At 43.3% G+C, this 20,627-nt stretch overlaps 1 protein-coding gene across 2 annotated transcripts in view; it reads right to left on the minus strand.

Annotated features, from left to right (window-relative positions):
• Window positions 1-426: 426 nt before the first annotated feature.
• The window catches only part of nup214 (nucleoporin 214), a 73,947-nt gene continuing 53,746 nt past the window's right edge, over window positions 427-20,627 (minus strand). The window contains exons 29-35 of one of the 2 annotated variants that reach the window (XM_083657809.1): window positions 20,355-20,425; window positions 19,972-20,164; window positions 17,564-17,722; window positions 12,910-13,084; window positions 9,812-9,978; window positions 7,462-7,495; window positions 427-1,640 (exon numbers count right to left, since the gene is read on the minus strand). In XM_083657809.1, the coding sequence (XP_083513935.1) occupies window positions 1,601-1,640; window positions 7,462-7,495; window positions 9,812-9,978; window positions 12,910-13,084; window positions 17,564-17,722; window positions 19,972-20,164; window positions 20,355-20,425 (839 nt within the window). In that variant the 3' untranslated portion in view covers window positions 427-1,600. Of the gene's footprint in view, window positions 1,641-7,461; window positions 7,496-9,811; window positions 9,979-12,909; window positions 13,085-17,563; window positions 17,723-19,971; window positions 20,168-20,354; window positions 20,426-20,627 lie in introns of both variants that reach the window. The other variant, XM_083657808.1, reaches the window with a different exon arrangement.

The raw sequence follows: 20,627 nt of genomic DNA on the forward strand, positions 1-20,627 counted from the left end.
CATTCTCCAAGCAGACCAATTTAGCTCTTTGTGCCAGGCTGTGAATTCCTTCCTGGAAATGGAAGGATGAAATGATATCAAGCAGGATTCAGTGCTAATTAGCCAATCAATTAGCCTAGCCCAAGGGATAGCTGCCATGCCACTGCTAATGCCACCTTTCTGTTAATATGGCCGATATAAGGAATTACTTTTTCTCTCTCCTAGCCAATACTAAGCATGGAGGGTGCCATGGTTACTGCATATAGTGGAGACTAGGCCCTAAGCCTACAGGAGGACTTTATATCATATACTGTAAGTGGAATATGTCTAGTTTTGTTCTTCTAACACGTATGAAGAGTCCGAGGCATAAATAGTTGTAAACCAGCAACAAATTAATTCTACTTAGATTAAGAGAAATGCAACATTTATTTCAAGATTTCCATGTAAAAATATACATCAGCATGGGGTTTACTGCAAAACACTTTTGACAATCATCAACTTTTGACAATAATTATTTCCATCATAGTGGAAAAACTTTCATTTTGATACATTCTACGAGGTTGTACATTTTTGTCACCTACGTATCAAAAAAAGAAAACAAAGAGCCTACAATGATAGTTGGATAGGGTTTTCATTTATAGAGCCAGGTTGTGAACACCAATTTGTATTATGTTTCTTTAGTACAGAAGTCATTTTAAACTTTCCCTGAATCAAGGTGGAAAGGATAAAGCTTTAAATTGTGGGCTCAAAATGATCCTAAGATACAAAATGACTCAGATATGGATGTTACAAACTCTTATCTAAGCTGAAGAAATGTTAAAGAATATGCTTATGAAAGAATATGAGTGAGGTCAGTCTTTCTGCAAGCTGTTCCTGGAACCTGATTTTTTTGGGGGGAGGAAACAATAAGAAAAAGATCTTTGCTCTATCAGGACTTAAGCTTTTCCAAAATTGGATAACTTCCATTTGTCTTAGGTAAAGGTTAATCTTTACAATCCAATATTAACAATGAACCATTGAGGAAAAACAAAATGTGCTGACTGTGATACTGAGGCAGGCTCATAGTTATTCCTGGATGAGAGTCTGCGTTTCAGGTTTAGGAGACTTGAGTATTAATCTATGCAAACAAACAAAAAGAAAGAAAAGAAGCAAAGTCCACCTAGTCAGGTGGGATGATTTAAGTATTGAAAATAAAAGTGAAAACAGGTCAATAATGGTGATGAAGATTTGACATTTCAAATTAGCCAACCATTCACATGAGATTCTCTCTATGCCACCTCACATTGACCTATGACCTATGGATGATATTAGCACCAAATTTGCGTCCGTCCTAAGCAAATGCTATGAGGCATTAAGTTATTAAATGGAAATGGGATGGGGGGGGAGAGTAAGAATAAATAAGTGCACCTTTAAAGCGTTTTGGGATGCTTGTCAACTTTATTCTTACAAATCTTGAGCAGTTCTAGGCAAAGAAAATCTTTGTGAATCTGACAATAGAGTTTTGCTTTAACCAGCCCTTCCATCCCCACGCAACACGATCTTCCCGCCGTTCCCTTCTCATTATGCGCGGTACATAGAACTTGATTGCAGAAAGCAGTGTGGAACTGGGCTCTTGCTAAAACTAGCTCCTCCAACTGGCGAACGTTTGTTGAGCAGGTGATCTGGAACAAAAGAATCAGACACAAACCAGAAATGAAGATAGAGATTATTTAAAATAAAGAGCGTTATTTGTGTGAGATGGCACTACTAGTGAGAACTATGACTAATTGTCTTATTTCTATTTCAAAGTTAATCAAAAGGCTATTAGGCTGAAGAAGGAAAACAGACAATAAAAGAGAGACGGCTACATATCAACAATGGCATTTGTGTGCACACACAGACACGAGGAGAAATTAAACAGATTAAAAATCTTCCTCCTGTTCTCTTATTCTCTGTTAATTTGAACAGTTAAATATTTTGAAGCAGTTTTATTTTGATACTACCATAATTCACCATTTGCACAAATAAACGATTGACATAGCGATCCACCAATCTGTGCTTGGCATCCGTCTACTTCCTCACATGTTGCTCTTTCAATAGACAGTACCAACAGAGCCTCAGACACCACGCGTTGCAGAGGTTTGACGTTAAGGACATACAGTAACATGGTTACTTAGTTTTTGGGAACCACTGAAATAGTAGCATCCATCTTTGAAGTTTGACAGAAATACGACACGATTTCAGACGGAAGCCCGTCTTTATTGTCACACGAACACACTACAACACATGCATGCAGCCACAACACACACTCATGCTGACGGTGGCCGGTGAAATATGTCCTCTGCATTTGACCCATCCAGGCTTGTCCTTTCCTCCAGGGGGCAGGCCAGGAGCAGTGGTCGCTATTTCTTTCCAGCGCCCGGGGACCATCATTGGACCATTATTGGACCAACTTCAGATGTTGTCGTCACTGGTCGGAAGACGATCTTCTGCATGTTTTTAGTGGGGGGTTATGTACGGAGGGACCCCCTGGGGGGTAACGGGGAGAACATGCAAACTCCACACAGAAAGGCCCTTTCGACGAGATAGCCCACCTGGGCAGTAGGCACTGAAGATATGGGGGGGGTCACAACTCCAGCGCCCACAGCGTCCCAGGCGAGAATCGAACTCAGGACCTTCAGGACCTTCAGGACCTTTCGGAAAAGACTAAAGACACACCTTTTCAGGCTCCATCTGGGCCCTTCTTGATCTAACTTCGTTCTCTCTTTCTTAAAAAAAAAAAAAAAAAAAAAAAAAAACTAACCAACCTTGTACCACTAACCTAAACTTGTACCACTGTTCCTTCAGAAGTTGTAGTTGTCATAGACTGTGCTCCATAGTTGATTGCTCTATTGCTGACAAAAAATGTGTTATTGTAAGTCGCTTTGGATAAAAGCGTCTGCCAAATGACGTAATGTAATGTAATGTTCTAGCTGTGAGGCGACAGCGCTACCGTACCCGTATAAATAGCAACAGTAACTAAGGGGGAATGAGTTAACAGAAATGTTGCGAATTGTCAACTGCAACTGCAGTAGTGAACTGTGATTCACTGTCATTATTTATTATGACTATTATTATTATAAAAAAATTACACCCAACAAATACAAATATTTTGAATAAATTTGAATGAAAATCTGGAAATATGCCAAACATTATACAGACTACTATAGTGATTGATATAGAATTGCCATGAAACGAAATCTCTGGCTTCACTATAAATAGAAGTCTGTAAAATGCCCCATGGATCAATAAAAACCAGACACTAGAAAGATATAGCTAATAGCTAAAGTAAGTGTTTACTGTTCAACTGTGTTGCATATACTTGCCTCTAAAGCATGTCTCCTGACCTGCTCCTGACAAAGCAACGCTGGAAAGGCTTCTTAAATACACTGTATCCTTTGTTGTAATTTCATTTACAAAAGCAGATATGACCAAAAACATTGCATTCAAATGAATGAGATGACTAGTAAAACATAACTGTACGGGTAAAACGAATGAATTAACAAATAGTAAGACTAGGTGAGGATGTTTGGAGCCCGGCAGGACTTCTTTGCATCAGATGTTTTATCTGAGATATTACAGGTTTGTAGCAATTATGTGACTATCAGTATCAAAGAAGAATGAAATTGCATATTCATATGCTTGATATCTTTCACATGATTCCTGAGTGACTGGTGCAATAGATTGCACTCATATTGCCATGAATGCCATCACTGGAGCACATAAAGAGAGTGACTTGTGAATAGAAAGCCATTTCACAGCCATAAAATAATGAGAATATTAAAAGTATGCCACGCACACTTTAACAATGAGGCCGTGATGAGCCTATGTATTTATGCATTCACACTTTCTGCCACTTATCTCCAGTAAGCCTCTCTAGTCTTGGCATCAGAAACAGTGTTACGTTTTGCTGTTTTGGTTATGTATTGCTCATTATTATTCATTATACTTGTTTGGTCATACATTTTTGGTAATCCATTTCTTTCCAATGTCTACTTCTACAGTATACTTCAATGTTTACATAGTCTAATTTATCGTGTTTGTGTATTTTTTTTAACTTTTTCTACAACAATTTTTTTTATATTCATATTCTAATGGTATATGCTTACATTCTATTCATTTATTTATTTATTATAACACAAAAATTCCCCCCAGGGGATTAATCAAGTACTCTATTTATCTATCTATCTATCTATCTATCTATCTATCTATCTATCTATCTATCTATCTATCTATCTTCCCCTGCGTTAATTAAACAATGTGATAAAGTCTCAAATCTTTAAGCTAGAGTCCAAGTCAAGTCTCAAGTCTTTGAGGAGCAAGTCCAAGTCAAGTCTTTGAGGAACAAGTCCAAGTCAAGTCTTTGGTCACAAGTCCAACTCAAGCCTCAAGTCTCTTATGGATGGTCTCGTTCTATCAGCTGCTTGATGCCATCCAGTCTGCTTAGAAGAACACTGCATAATTCTAAAACTAAGGAATTCAAAGCATGTGTTTTTATCCTCACTCCTTTATCTAATGTGTCAGCATTGATTAGTTAACATTATCAGTAGACATTTCCATAATTAATGCGCCCATAAAGATATCCTACTACTATAATTGGAGAGCTGTTGGTTGCTTTGTTTATATAAAAATATATATAATTCACGAGTCCCAAATCTTCTGTTCGAGTCGACTCTCGAGTCTTTGAGTCTCAAGTCACTGCGTGTGCGACTTAAGTGCGACCCGACTCCAAGTCGCAAGCCCAAGTCCTTATGATCTGTATCTCTGCCTAGCTACAGCAGATGTGAAGAACCAACCATTGATTAATCACATCAGTAATCTACATCTAATTTATGATCCGATGTGTGTTTTGGTGACAATATGAAAAACCCAGTTACTCCCTCTAAATCATGCTTGGAGAAAAAAGGATGTTAATTACATTTTATATGCAACTCTGTGGGCCACTGTGGTGTCCATGTTTCATCAATATACATATGACAGTGTACTAATCCATATGCACTGATTCGGGGGCACGGTTTACTAATCCATGCACACATGGGTGGAGCCGTGCATACTTTACCATGCGGTGCCTGTATGGATCCTCTGGTGAGTTCTGTAGAGAACAGCCAAAGCAATGGCACATTTTAATGCTGAATGACAATTGTAAATTGCGAAAGACAGATCACGTTCTGGCCTGTCCACGCTGCGATCGCTGCAGGTGAGCTCAGATAGAGTGCGCACGTGCATAGCGGCAGTGTTTCTTGATTTAGTCCATGTCGAAAGAGCACTTGCTTTCTGCTGGTTGAACCAACACCTGGATGGATCCTTTACTTTGTTGCACCAAGTGTCAAAACGGTTTCCCCCGTCTCCACCCGTTTATTCCATCCATAGCCATCGCTGTTTGTTTTTTAACTCCCGTCACAACTGTGAGTTCATCGACTTCCTTTGCATATTTCCGCTGTGCTGCACTACAGAATCGGTGCTACACTGTGATAGAAAGTAGCTTGCTGTTCATTGGATAAAATAAATCAAAAGCTTGTTTGAATTCCATTGGTAAATGTAAAATACTGCATTGCTTTCTGAATATGAGAGAGAGAGAGAGAGAGACGCATGTGAATTAGGGATGCACGATATATCGGCAATCATATCGGTATCGGCCGATGTTGGTCATTTTTTAACATATCGGTCATATCGGTATCGGTCAGATGTTGCAATGTTAATATCGGTTATCATTATCAGCCAAATTCTTCACATTGATATGAAATAATGCAGTAAATCTATGATTTATGGGCTTTTTCAAAGGCTTTGCAAATAAAGAAATGCATAACTTTTTCAAATTCAGTGTTAACATGTGTTTTTCAGTATGTACAAAATGTGATGATCATAAAAATGTGGTTTTATACAAATCATATCGACATCGGTAAATATCGGTTATCGGCCATAACAGCAATGTTAATATCGGTTATCGGCATCGGCCAAAATTTTCATATCGGTGCATCCCTAATGTGAATGTCTCCAATAGGCTATAAGCAATGTCTCCACACTTCAGTTTGCATTCCACTGCAATGCACCCTGGGGGATACGGGCTGGCTACCATGTGATATACAGCAGCGAGGGAGAGGTGACGAGGCATGAGAGCACACAGAGGTACCAAGTGGGATTGAGGGATGAGAGGAAAGAACAGTCGGAGAGACAAAAGGAGGAAGGACAGCGACAAAAAGACAGTAAGATAAGAGAAAAGAAGAGAAAGGATGGAGACGAGGAAACAAAAGAGACAGAGGTGTTTATGGAAGTATGAAGTGTGTCAATGATGAAAGCTTCTATTCACCTTATTCACCACGCCCACTTTTTCTCTCTTCCGCGTTCTTCCGCAAACGTATTTGTTCTTCCGGTTCAGTGCTAGTTGCCTTCTGTGGCTTCTGTGGTTAGCCACTAGTTAGTTATGTTATATGGCAGTAAAATGCCACTGAATGACCAAATTGATATAACCTTTAACCATTTCGAGTAACACTGTTTCCATACGGATCACCAGCGTTAGTTTGTTGTTTATAACGTGGCTATATTCATAACGTTTCTATCTCGGATGCGTTATTTTGAATCGCACATAGGTTACGCTAAAACGCACATAGGTTACGCCTCGAATCGCACGCAACCTATGTGGGTTTCAGGACGCAACAGCCTCGACTCCACTAACGTCATCTTAAGAGCACAATATTCCTGGAATGCAAGTTTAACTAAACAGTTACATGTCCTCTGCATTCTACATAAAATTAAGATATTACGGGTTGTTTTATTTTGTATGTTACATACGTATTGGCCAAGATATGTTAGTTTATGGGGGAGTAATTTTGCCACTTTAGGAGCGGAGTGTGCGCTTCCGCAGTGTTCCGAGTGTGCGCCATTTTGCCTGCGGGGTTTTTGGCAAGTCAAAACGGAAATACTATTACGAAATGACGTAATGCGGAAGCGTTCATGTGTGGGCAAAGAATAAGGTGAATATAGAAGTCAGTGTAGTTAGGGGGGGGGGGGGATTTCACACAACCACAACATACTGCTGCTGAGAAGGAACAGGGCAGAGTTGGTGTGTCTATAGTCTCACGTGGTCAGACCCAACATCTTACGTCAGCACGCTTCCAATCACAAGTCAGCGTATTGGGTTTTGCCAGAGGAAATCCCCTGGCTCCAATAGTATCATGGCAGAAGTCTGGCTCTCTGCCTGCATTGGTGCATCGTTCAAAATGTACCGCCCACGAGTGGCGTCACGCTAATAAGGAGGTCCGTGATTGGTCTGTCACGCATTTTGTTTTGGTCTTAAGGGGGCGGTCCATAACCAATTTTCAAGAGTTGTACACCTGCTATCTATCTACGGCTGGCTACTGCGAGACTAGTATGTCCATAACAAACACGTACATTCACACACTTTGAAAAGAGAAACATTGCAAACAGACACGCATGTAAACACACGAATATATGAACCAAACTTACTGATTTGTGGAGCCAAAGTTGCTTCCAGAGAATCCTACAAAACAGAAAAAAAGATGTCTGTATTACTAAAGCAGATCAATTGGTCAATTCTAGAAACTAAACATGTAACTGCCATGTATGACACAGCTGTATAACAATGCAATCAATAACGATCAAGATTCTAAACCCATGTCATAGCAAGTCAGTTATCAGAATGAGAGAAAAAAGTGACAAGTGAATACAACATCACTTGATTAGCCAATACCCAAAACACCTGTGTCAGACATTTGACCTAGTGACTAGACATCAAGGGAATTGTAGTCCTAGATTTAATTTATAACAAATATACAGTAAGTACTTTTTGTACTTTGCATATTTGTACCCGCCCCCCCTTATAAACCCTTTTTTAGATCACTTTATGATGTTGACAACACTGTTTCTTTTTTGCTTGCTATATTTTTCTATTTGCTACGTGTATAATTATGGATTTTTTTCAAGATTTCTGTAGATTGTTGAGCACTGTCTATTAGGGGTGTCACGGTACACAAAAGTCACGGTTCGGTACGTACCTCGGTTTTGGGGTCACGGTTCGGTACGAATACGGCACGGTACGAAAATGGGGAAAAAAAGCAACAAATCCCAAATTCTGTTTTTTTCCCTTTGAATATGTCTGAATTCTGCTTTTTACGCTATTTTTACCATCAGAAATAGTGTCTAATATGTGGGAATGAATAAATGTCCACTATTTAATAAGATCTAGGCAATCCACACAAAAAGGTTTTACTCTAGAGCAGTGATTTTCAAAGTGTGGGGTGCGCCTCCCTCTCAGATGTCTGTATTCCAGCTGTTTGACAGGGCAAAGGCATTTCCCCCCACTTTAAATCTTTATTGTACACAAGTTTGTAAACAGAGCGCATGTGTGGAGTAGCCTAATACTCCCACCAACCCCTCCCCCTGTTGTATTTGTTTTATGTAGCATTTTCGTTTGATGTAAGCACTAATTTGGAATCCTATCTAAAAGCGGCCACTAGGCGGCAGTGTTTCTTTAGTCAACGTCAAAATACCTACATGTTCAGAAGAAGAATAAAACGGCAGAAGAAGAAAAACTTCTTTACCCCTGTTGAAAGATACCCCCACTGTCTGACAGACAACGGGGTGGGTTTCACTTTCCCAGTAAGTACGGGAAAGAACCCTGTCAGCGCCTTAACGTTATTGGATGTGAGTTTTGTTTAGCATAATATGATTACGTTCGGTCATCTAATGGATTATTGGAACATGACAAGGAGTCATCGCCTCTTCCTCACCGCAGCTTGCCTGTCTGCATCCGCAGATGTCTGCTTGACCGCATCACTCATCCCACGCGATGTATGTTGCTTGTTTACAAGTTAACAGCCTTGTCAGTGTTATGTAACGTTTAGCCGCAACGCGCAACTATAAAGGACTTTGTCGCGGCTACGTAACGTTACATTGGCAAGCTTACCTCGTTGGCTTGATGTTGACAGAATTTGCAAAACAGCTTATCGCCACAAAACGTCCCATTCTGTGAACGCGGATTTCTATGGCCCTTGTGTTGTTTTGGTGTGTCTTCTGTGGCGTTTAATTCAATTCAATTCAATGCCGTTCAAACAGCGTTTAGGTGCTTCTGGATTTGACGTATTCGTCGTGTCGTTTCATGTACCGTGAAACGAGGTACCGTGAGGCTCATACCGTAAATTCACGGGACGAATACATGTACCGTGACACCCCTACTGTCTATTTTATTATTCAAGTGTATTCAATGTCTTTTTCCCCCTGATTGAGCACCCATTTGCAATCACCTGAAGGTGCTCAGCCAGGTTATGTCCTCTTCATTCATTGGATGATTGAGGCACGAGGCACTCCTCATATGTATATATAGATGGAGATATGTGCCGCCCATAATAACACTTGATGAAGCTCCAGCACCGCAGCAAAGTGTGATACCAGATGAACGGTGGTGTTTTCACAAGAGCAAGTCAGTTACCCACGACACAAACAGAACTAATGTCTCTGCCTATGTGCTGTGCACATAACATGACCAGACACATGCAAACCATCACCACCTGGGAATAGACCTTTTTCACTGGGGCCATTTTGTGTCGAAAAGGCAGGGTAAACACAGGTGCAAGGCAAGCAACACACTAATGAGGGTTTCCAAATTCCAATCATGGAAGTTGGAAACCCTCATTAGTGTTTTGCTTGCACCTGTGTTTACCCTGCCATTTTCGACACAAAATGGCCCCCGTGAAAAGGGTCAATACTATGGGAGGCGGAGGGAGAGCGAGGCAATGAAGCAAAAGAGAAGTAGTACTAGTCAACAAAGTAGTAGTTGAAAATTCCTGCAAGGACTCACCTCCAGGTTGGGGCTGCTGCTGTTGTCCAAATCCTGCGAAGCTGCTGGGCTGGGGGGCTCCAAAGCCTGGTGGTCCTTGCTGCTGAGCCAGGCCTCCAAATGATGGAGGAGCGCTCTGATTGGCTATAGAGCCAAAGGATGGAGGTGCACTGGAGGACGGGGCGAAGCTGAGGAAGGAAGCAGACACAGAGGATGTGACATGGGTTGAAGCTGAGGAAGGAAGCACACACAGAGGATGTGACATGTGTTGAAGCTGAGGAAGGAAGCACACACAGAGGATGTGACATGTGTTGAAGCTGAGGAAGGAAGCACACACAGAGGATGTGACATGTGTTGAAGCTGAGGAAGGAAGCACACACAGAGGATGTGACATGGGTTGAAGCTGAGGAAGGAAGCACACACAGAGGATGTGACATGGGTTGAAGCTGAGGAAGGAAGCAGACACAGAGGATGTGACATGGGTTGAAGCTGAGGAAGGAAGCAGACACAGAGGATGTGACATGGGTTGAAGCTGAGGAAGGAAGCACACACAGAGGATGTGACATGGGTTGAAGCTGAGGAAGGAAGCACACACAGAGGATGTGACATGGGTTGCAATAATGGCTCGTCAGCCATGAGATGGCGCTCCACAGTGTAAGGGCAAGAAACACCCGTTTTATTATCATAAGGATCGCGATAGTGGAGCAGATTAAATGCACTTGTGTGCACTAAAGTGTAAAGAAGTACCAAAATTGGCACAAATACTCATTGGGGATTGTTATTTTGAGTTAAAAAAAACTATTAGCCACGCAAAAAAAATAATCAAGATCTTTCCAATATGGCTGCCATTGCCACCTATTTTGGGGTCAACTTTGTGTAGAATTGTCCGATATGAATGATCTTGCCAATGCATCAAACCATGCATTTATGACCACAGAGAAGCCAGATTTATTCCACGTAGATTTCAAAAATGGCTGCCATTTTAAAATATGGCTGCCATTTCTGCCATTTTTAGCATCGAATTTCACTGTTCAGTAATCAAATCCACGGTCCCCACAGTTGTCAGACTTTTCGGATCATGGATTCTACACAAGTACACATACAGCATTTATCCAACATATTATATTACTTGGAGAAGAGAGCCTGGAGAAGAGAGTCATATACAGAATGAGAAAGTAAGAGAGCAGAGGACATTCATTTAATTTCTTTTTTTAAGGTAAGATGTAGCACAAGGGTAAATTGTTCTCTTATTTCTGTGTTGTTTTAGATGTGTAACGTAATCACATGAAACTGTTAGTGTGGCCTCGACCTGCGCTTTAGGGTGGCGCTCATCACGATCACAACCCTTACAAGATCAACCAATCAGCTGCTTGCTTGATGCAGCAAGCTTTGAAAACTTTGAAAACAAAAACTGTGCAGCTTATCAAGCATATCCTCTCACCTTCGAGGAAGAGTGATTTTGAACAAGAGTATGAAAAATATGACCTAACAAAAACACAACGGTCTGAAAAAAAAAAAAAACTCATTGAGCTGGGCTGGTAAGACTAAATGAGAGAAAGAGAGAGAGAGAGAGAGACAATAAGAAGCCATAGGGGTGGATGCCATTTGCCAGCCCTTGTGCTGGATGGCATCTTATTACAGCAAAGAGAGAAAGGAAGACAGGTAAGAGAGTGAAATTATTCCAGTGTCATTTCACTGTCTATCTCCATTGAACTAAACATGCATGTGAGACAGAAGGTGTCAGCTGGTGTGTGTGTGTGTGTGCGTGTGCGTGTGTGTGTGTGTGTGTCTGTGAGGGTAGTAGAGGATTGAGAGTTGTTGGGGGGGTTAGGCAGTAATCTCTTCTACAGGCCCCACGCCCAATACGAGACTCCCAAGGGAGTGAAAAGAGAACAAACGAGACAGAGGGAGCAGGCCAGTTTAATCTGCAGGCAGCATGACCCCAGAGTGGGATTAACTGAGTGGAATAATCTGCTGCTGCTGCATAGAGCGCCATGGTTTTGTAGCCCTGCACCATTGGTCCCAGCATGCGTTAATGTGGTGGGGCTGAGCTGAGTGAGGGTGGAGAAATCAGTTGACGAGGTGGAAGCGGTGGTCGGCGATAGAGGATGAATTAATCACATCTTCTGTCATCTTAACAATGAAATTTCGCTTTATGTCTGACCTGCTGGGTGTCGGGTCGTTAAGAATTTCCCATTTACCGGAATAATCAATTATATTTAGGAGTAAAATGTTGGTTAATTAAACGTCAGAGTTTCCAAATGATTGTTGCCTTAAGTTTTCACACTTTTGCTTGTTTAAAAAATAAATGATGTAAGGATTGTATTAAAATACCGCTTAATTGTATACTGTTTCAAGGTAGAAATACATTTGGAGCAACTGGGGTTTGTAACTGGTCGTGTTGGTGACATGCTCCATGTGTAAATATATATAAATATAAAAACAGTTTTGAGGTATCAGTTTGCTCTGTTGAAATCTATATAATAAATTACTCTATGGGTTTGAAATATATCCCAGTACATCTGTGTTTGGGTCTACTCCAAACTTTGCCAATTTAGAAAGAGACAGCCTGGGGGGGGGGGGGGGGGGGGGGCAGCATGGTGGTGCAGTGACAGCCAAGAAGGTCCTGGGTTCGATTCCCGCCTGGGATGCTGTGGGCGTTGAGGGTGTGTCCCCATTCACGTGTCCTGAGTGCCTACGGCCCAGGTGGGGTCATCAAAAAGGGCCTTTCTGTGTGGAGTTTGCACTGGGGTTACCTCCAGACCCCCCCGCTAAAAACAAGCAAAAAAACAAACAAAACAAAAAAACAACAGGACAGACAGCCTGTCATACTTCACAAACCTGAGAGTAAAGAAGAAAAAATCGTGGAAAATAAATGTTTGGGGCGGCTGTGGCTCACTAATCAGAAGGTTGGTGGTTCGAGGATACTGAACCCCAAATTGCTCCCCCGATGCTTGCGCCAGCACCCTGCGTGATAGCTTGCCGGCATCGGTGTATGAATGTGTGGTGAATGGGTGAACGACGTGGGCATTGTTGGAAAGCGCTTTGGATAAAAGCACAATATATAAATGCAGTCCATCTACTGATTTCTTTTGAACAGAAAGGAAAACGTTTCTTACCCAAATCCTCCCACGTTGGAAGCTGCTGTTCCCTCTCCAAAGACCTTATTGGCTGAGGAACCCACCATGGGACTGTTGAAGGAGGGATTAGCGCCAAACGATGCTGCGGTCCCAAACGCCGGAGAACCACCGAAGGCAGGGGGGCTGCCGAACACGGCGGCACTGCCAAAACCAGCTGTAGAGGAGAGCACAGAAGCACTTTGGTAAAAGGGTTGTATTATTGTGCGAGAGATCGGAGTTTAATATAATCATTTTAGTAGTGCAGAATCTGGTCATTTTGGACATCTAGACAGGCTTGATAAAAGCTCTTAGTTTGATTGCATTTCAAATATAATATGACTGTGGCTTATGAGTATATAAATATGTGTAAAAAAAAGAGGATAAAAGCTGTATAGAGACTGTATTAGTCCTCCAGATGGGAAGAACAGCTAAGGTTGTATTCATAGCACATGTAGTAGAACAAGTGCCCTTGTTCTTGAGGTACCCATGTTCACAGACTGGAGTGAAGACACCAGCTGTGGGGCGGAGCTAAACCCCGACCTGCGGTGAGAGTTTTGGCATCGACTCAATTTTCTTTACGTACGGATGTCACGGAGATATGCAGTGAAAATACACAGTAGAAGACGGTCATATTTGCATCATATCACCACAGAACCATACTGCATATTTGATGATCAGCCTACCAATGACTTGACTGTTACATTGAATACATTGATTGATTGTTTATTTGCACAGAGAGAAAAAAAAGAATAACATAGTACAAGTATCTTAATACAAAGAAATTGTGCAGGTGAGGGAAAGAAACCCGGAAGGGCTTATAGAGTCTCACCTTATTTAAAAACAAATTAAAGACTAATAATGAAAGAAAAAAAAAACACAATCAAGACAATATATTTAAAACAATATAAAAAGTTTAAAAATATATATATATATATACAAAAAAAGAAGAAAAAAAAAAAGGAAAAGAAAAGAAAAAGCAAACAGGTGCACCAGCGGCTAAACAAATTAAATCAATCAATAAGATACAGGGGTAAAGAAATCAGGTACTGTGCTCTTTTAAGAGAAGTTGTTTAAGTTTTTTTTTACATTGAAGCATGTGCGTGTAGAACTCGACATGCAACTGCGCTGCCTTCTTGGCCAGGTCACAATTGTAAAAGAGATTTCGTATCTCAATTGTTTTTAAATGTACAAGTCACTGTGGGATAGGGTTGGGCGATGCTGACCTCAGTCAAATCATCCTCTCGTCACCCTTTGAGAGCACCGATGCCCGATGCCATCACCCATTGTGTCTCTCCGTCTCCATTTCAATGTATTTTCAACCACAGCTGTTCCGTTGTCCGGCAGCACTGATGACGCATCCGTCTCTGTCAGATTAACCACTTTTTCTGGACAGACGGATTTGTCACCAACCATCCGTTTAGCCAATCAGAGTCAAGGAGCTGTCCTCTTCTGAATGCCAGAATGTTGATATTCAAAAATAGCCCAAGTACGGGACGCAAACCTATCTGCTCGTAATTCTGTCCGTTTTCTGTCGGATCAGTGTGGCTGTGACTTTAGAGCAGTCCACAGATTCTTTCAGATCTTTTGAGAAAGTGAAGTGAATGATTTCCAGTGATGTGGAAAAAATACAATCACTTACACGGTCCTCAGTATTGTTTCAAAGGCAACGTTAAAAAAGATAAGGTGTGGGATAAAGAAAGCCAATGTAACTGAAATGTTCTCTATATCAGGGATGCTATGGAGTGTGGCCGAGGCTGTTTTTGCCATGGGACATTTGACCTGTGTGTAATGCAGGTGTCGGTGCAACTTCTGCTGGGGTCCAATTTCAGCTCGGGCAGGCATTTGATTGGCTGTACGTACGTACGTCGGGCACGTACGTGGTGGGATTAACGTGGGCAAAATGGCCAACAGTTTTAGATTAGCTAACAAGCTAACACTAAGCTACTGATGTTATCAGACATGATAGACATCAAAAATATGAATCAGGGTTAGGGCTAGGGGTAAGGGTTTGTGTTAGAGAGGTCCGATGTTGCTCGTGGTCTCTTTCGGGGGTTTGTGGATGTGCAAGTGGGTTCGGAGAACCTAATGTTGGAGAGGTCCGCTCCGGACTCTTGGAGTCCGGAGCGGAGCCGGTCTCATATCTGGTAGCTTGCATTGTCGTAGGCATGTCTGTTAGAACACGTTGGGGGTGTCGCGGTCCTTCCCGCTCTAGAACTAGATGGACTGGTCCTAAAGCACCTCCAATTGTCTCGTCTCGGCCTGGCCCTGGCCTGGAGTATGACCCCGAGGGGAGATATAAGCCTCATCACCAGATTCATCACTCTGTATGGGACTCCGTAGTCGTGACATAGTTGGAAGAAGAATGTGTCTGCACTATGGTACATATAGCTTTCACTGGCCTGCTGATGTCATAAATCGCATCCAGCTTTGGTGATGTCACACTACCGTTCATGTCATAACTGTCTGGTTGGTTGACTATCAATGATGTCTGATGTCATAGGTCTCATTGTGACGGCATCGGCGCGGTGCTGATGTCATCACTTTCGATAGATCCAGGAAATAGTCTCAGGGGGCTGGGTGGACCCCGGAGGCCCAGGATAAGCCCCCGAGGTGGCCAACCTTTCTAACAGTTTGCGTTAGGGTTAGACCCAGTTGTGGACCCCGAGCCGAGCACTTCCGGTAGGGCCAGCAGAATCTGTAAGCAGGGTAGATCCTGTACCTACACAGGAGCTGAAACACAGAAAGATGCTCCAGTGTGACCAGTCCTGCCGTGTCTCACACATGTAAAGCCGTCCCATATCTGGTTTGGACTGAACCAAAGCTGACAAGTTTAGAGTGATGTGAAACTTTTAGCCCCATTCTATGTTGTAAGCATTCCTCCCAAGGATGAATAAAAAAACTTACTGTATTCTATTGTGCCATCTGCTGTACACAGTATATTTTCATTCAGGAAGAACACATTTTCACAGGTGCATGACTCACCACTCACTCTAAGCCTCAGAGGTAGGAGTAGCCACTCACTCTAAGCCTCAGAGGTAGGAGTAGCCACTCACTCTAAGCCTCAGAGGTAGGAGTAGCCACTCACTCTAAGCCTCAGAGGTAGGAGTAGCCACTCACTCTAAGCCTCAGAGGTAGGAGTAGCCACTCACTCTAGGCCTCAGAGGTCGGAGTAGCCACTCACTCTAAGCCTCAGAGGTAGGAGTAGCCACTCACTCTAAGTATCAGAAGTCAGAGTCGCCACTCACTCTAGGCCTCAGAGGTCGGAGTAGCCACTCACTCTAAGTATCAGAGGTAGGAGTAGCCACTCACTCTAAGCCTCAGAGGTCAGAGTAGCCACTCACTCTAAGCCTCAGAGGTAGGAGTAGCCACTCACTCTAAGCCTCAGAGGTAGGAGTAGCCACTCACTAAGTCTCAGAGGTAGGAGTAGCCACTCACTCTAAGCCTCAGAGGTAGGAGTAGCCACTCACTAAGCCTCAGAGGTCGGAGTAGCAGCCACTCACTCTAAGCCTCAGAGGTAGGAGTAGCCACTCACTCTAAGCCTCAGAGGTCGGAGTAGCCACTCACTCTAAGCCTCAGAGGTAGGAGTAGCCACTCACTCTAAGCCTCAGAGGTAGGAGTAGCAGCCACTCACTCTAAGCCTCAGAGGTCGGAGTAGCAGCCACTCACTCTAAGCCTCAGAGGTAGGAGTAGCCACTCACTCTAAGCCTCAGAGGTAGGAGTAGCAGCTACTCACTCTAAGCCTCAGAGGTCGGAGTAGCAGCCACTCACTCTAAGCCTCAGAGGTCGGAGTAGCCACTCACTCTAAGCCTCAGAGGTAGGAGTAGCACTCACTCTAAGCCTCAGAGGTAGGAGTAGCACTCACTCTAAGCCTCAGAGGTAGGAGTAGCCACTCACTCTAAGCCTCAGAGGTAGGAGTAGCCACTCACTCTAAGCCTCAGAGGTAGGAGTAGCCACTCACTCTAAGCCTCAGAGGTAGGAGTAGCAGGGGAAGAAAGCGAGCTTTGAAATGACAGCCTGGCTACCTGCATACTCCAGTAAATAATTGATTGTGCTAATGTAACAAGATTACATCCCCTGGACGTAGGCCAGTGATACAGCATTAGTACAGTATGTTGAGTGGTACCAATAACCCAGTGGAGCTGTTATTTTATACTTCTGTTGTTTTTATTTGTAAGATTGATAATGAAAATATGTCTTCACGAAGCAATAATGCTTTGGGCACCCAAATGGCCAGCAGCGGTGCTGACCATCACTAACCCGGGCAGTCACAGACTGAGTGTGTGAAAGAATACCAAACATCACCACCACCAGCTACTTCCCAAGCCTACCAGGTGAATGTGTGTAGTGCACTCCACAGGTACGCAAGCTATGACCAACATAATTCAATGATTAAAGACAGACTAACAGATGACCTAATAATGGAAGTACATTTACTAGGCCTGGGGCGCAATTCTAATTACCTTGTGAACGGCACACTGACTGAAACACGGTCACTGGCTTCAAAAATTTGGGGTGACAATCTGATTGTGTAAATAGCAGAGTACAAGCGGACATCACCTTTGTGTGGCTGTTTAGAGTAGCTTCCAGACGATATATTACAGGCTGACGAATAGAAGTACTGTTGGAATATAAGGGAATGTCATGATAGCTGTACCTGATTTTCCCGCGGGGGAGAAGGAGCCGAAGCCCTGCGCTGCGACACTGCCTGCTCCAGTGGTGAAGGTCCCACTAGGCTTCTGCTCCCCGAAGGAGGCCTGCTGTCCAAAACCACCAAAGCCCTTGGAACCACTGTTCCCAAACAGGGTGGTGGCACCTAGCGGAGAAATGGGACGATTAAATTAAAGGATTTCCAAGAATGGTAAGATGAAGACGTTAGTGTCTCTAGTGGTCTTGCTCAGTGGTTTCTGGTTACAGCACAGCAGACTCAACACCCACTCCACAATCTGCGTACAGAGGTTAAAAGAATCTCTGGGCAGTCTTAATTTAGAGTGCTCATTAAATCCTATACCAACACAGTTGGAGAGCAGAGATGGTAGATATTAAATAGCCACTTATGTCGTCTAGACTAGAGAGCTCTGAGGGTTTCAGTCTTCTCTCCACCTGTGGCTGCCCACTATCTGATAGTGACAGGCTTGAGTGCCAGGTTGGAATATGTTCTGTCCAACTCCAGGGTGGATATCACCTCTTTATATTGTATAACTTTATATTATATATACCAGTGGTGTTGTCTACGTGCTACGCAGGTATACGCCGTATACACACTGCGAAATGACTCAGATTTGCGTATGCGCACTGGGAAATGCGCTATGATATGTATCGTTTTCAATTTCCATTCATAAAATTCACCCTGTGCGCTCTGTGTGTTACCCTACGTTCTCACACAGCACCCAAGCCTTGCCTTTACCCACGCTTTTAAATAGGCGTCCTTTTTAGTCAATGAGGCTGTGTACACAGGGCGCCTCAACGTGAACCTTCCGTGTACCCACGCCTCGCCTGAGCTGCGCCGATTTTTACATGAGTTCTATTTTCAAGCCGACTAGGCGCGTGAAGGCAGACTTTTTCTGTCAAGCCAGGAAAGAAAAACGCGACAATATCCGTGGGAAATGGCAAAGTCAACTGAATTTCAAAATAAAATGGTGTTACAGCGTTGAGCAGAGAGAGAGAGAAAGAGATTGACGGGTGGCTATCACGTGGGGCTTTCTCCCCGTCGCAAACAAATCTTCAGGAGACAGAATAGCGACCGAAGAAGCAAGATGAAGCTGATAGCTGAAGCTATTCTGTAAATTTGGGGAGGAGGAACAACAACAAAAAATTGGTCGAATCCCCCCCCCCCCCCCCCCCCCCCCGACCGGGGGGGGGGGGGGGGGGGGGTTTCGGCCGGAAGTGGGCGGAGATTCTGTGTGTGACTGTGACTGTGACTGAGACTGTGTGACTGTGACTCTGACCCCTCTGGGGGGGGAGGGGTCAGAGTCACAGTATACCCTCTGAAAAAAGGTAGACTACACCACTGATATATACTCTTCTACTTATTACTTCTTTTCATATGGTACTTTTTATAGTGGGATTGTCTTACCATGATGATTTATTTTTGTATGGAGCATGATGTACTCTGGTTGATTGTCTTCACCTGACTTATTTTCTCTCTGCCAATTGGTGGAGAGGTGTAACCTACATGTATATATATGAGTACTCTGTCATTTCCTGCTTCATTCTGAAGAAGGACGTGTAGGGACCGAAACGTCAATCAATAAATCTATCCGTCTGGGAGACATCTTGTTCAGCAGTGTGCGGACTCTACTCTTTTTCTACTACGTTTGACCCCTTGTCCTGCACCTGCAATTTTGACTGGATGTGTGCGCTCTACTCTCTTTTGGATATCACCTCTTTACCTCAGATCTTTCGGAGTAGCGGCGAGAAGGACACTAAATGCAAATCTTCCATCTTGTATTGTATCCTTATTAGTCTGAAGTAGTGTCCTCTAGAGAGAGAGTGGCGTCAGCGGAGGACCAAAATGCGTGACTCATTAGCCAATGAACAGCCAGGAAGGAGTCTCGCGCTACTTTTGAATGCTAAAATAAAGCTACATTTGTTACTTGAAGATTTTTTACCACGGCTCCTGTGGCATTTCAAAATGGAATGAAATGCGAAGCCACACAGAGTTGTTTTCAGCCTCTTCTGTTCTGTGCATAAGCGAGGCTTGTGTGGAGGGGGAAAGAATGCTACATAGCGATAGCTTACAGAACATCGTAGCCTCCTATGTGTTCAAAAACCCCAACATGTCAAAGACATGCTGTTTAACTTGCTAGGCCAACAATGTAATGAGTTGGTCAGCAGTGGCTATCCCTGATATTGGCGCCAATACGGATCTTGTCGGTTACTCCATTTGTTCGTAACAATAGTCCTTCCTGTCTTACTTCCTTGATATGTAAATAAATCACTTTTTGAAAGCTTCTTGTTCTCACACAGACAGTTGTGAATGTGATAGTGTTATCATTTTGAATCATTCATTAAAGGCATTACACAGTCTTGTTTTATTCATCGTGTTAGCTTAGCTTAGCTCACCTGTCTGGTTCTGAGCAGGCTGGCCAAACCCGCCGGGAGAGGCGGCGGCCGTGCCAACGCCAAATGGGTTCTTGTTGGCAGCATCTTCACTGGGTTTACCCCCCAGGCCACTGAAGAAGCCTGCACCAGCAGAGGAGCCTGCTGGATTGGCTGAGCCCGGGCCAAACAGACTCCCACCAGACGGCTGCTGCTGCTGCTGGCAGAGACATCTTTGTCACGCAAGGTGTCCAGGAGAATCGGACAAATACAAAGTGTAGTAGCATGCTATTTATAGTAGGGCTGGTCTATAAATGCTATTTATAGACCATGCTATTTATAGGGCTAGCATGCTATTTATAGCGCTGCTCCATGCAGTCAAATGAACAAGTAGTGGACAACAATACCTGTCCAAACACACTGCCCCCACTAGGCTGCTGCTGGCCAAACACTGAGCTGGTGGAGGAGCTGCCAAAAGCTGTGAGGAGAGGGAAAGGATCAATACAGTGAAGATACAGACATATAGTAGTAATAATAATAATAAATATAGCCGCAAGCGGCAATGCGGGGTCCAAGCTTCCGGTGACTTGGGGGGTGTATGTCAGATAATATAGACACTGAATTGCACATTTAGTCAGAGTTGGTATGTGCACAAGTGCACAAAGTTTGGTTGAGATTTG

This window comes from Poromitra crassiceps (genome assembly GCF_964638095.1).
Source record: "Poromitra crassiceps genome assembly, chromosome: 21".
In the NCBI taxonomy this organism is placed as follows: Eukaryota; Metazoa; Chordata; class Actinopteri; order Beryciformes; family Melamphaidae; genus Poromitra; species Poromitra crassiceps.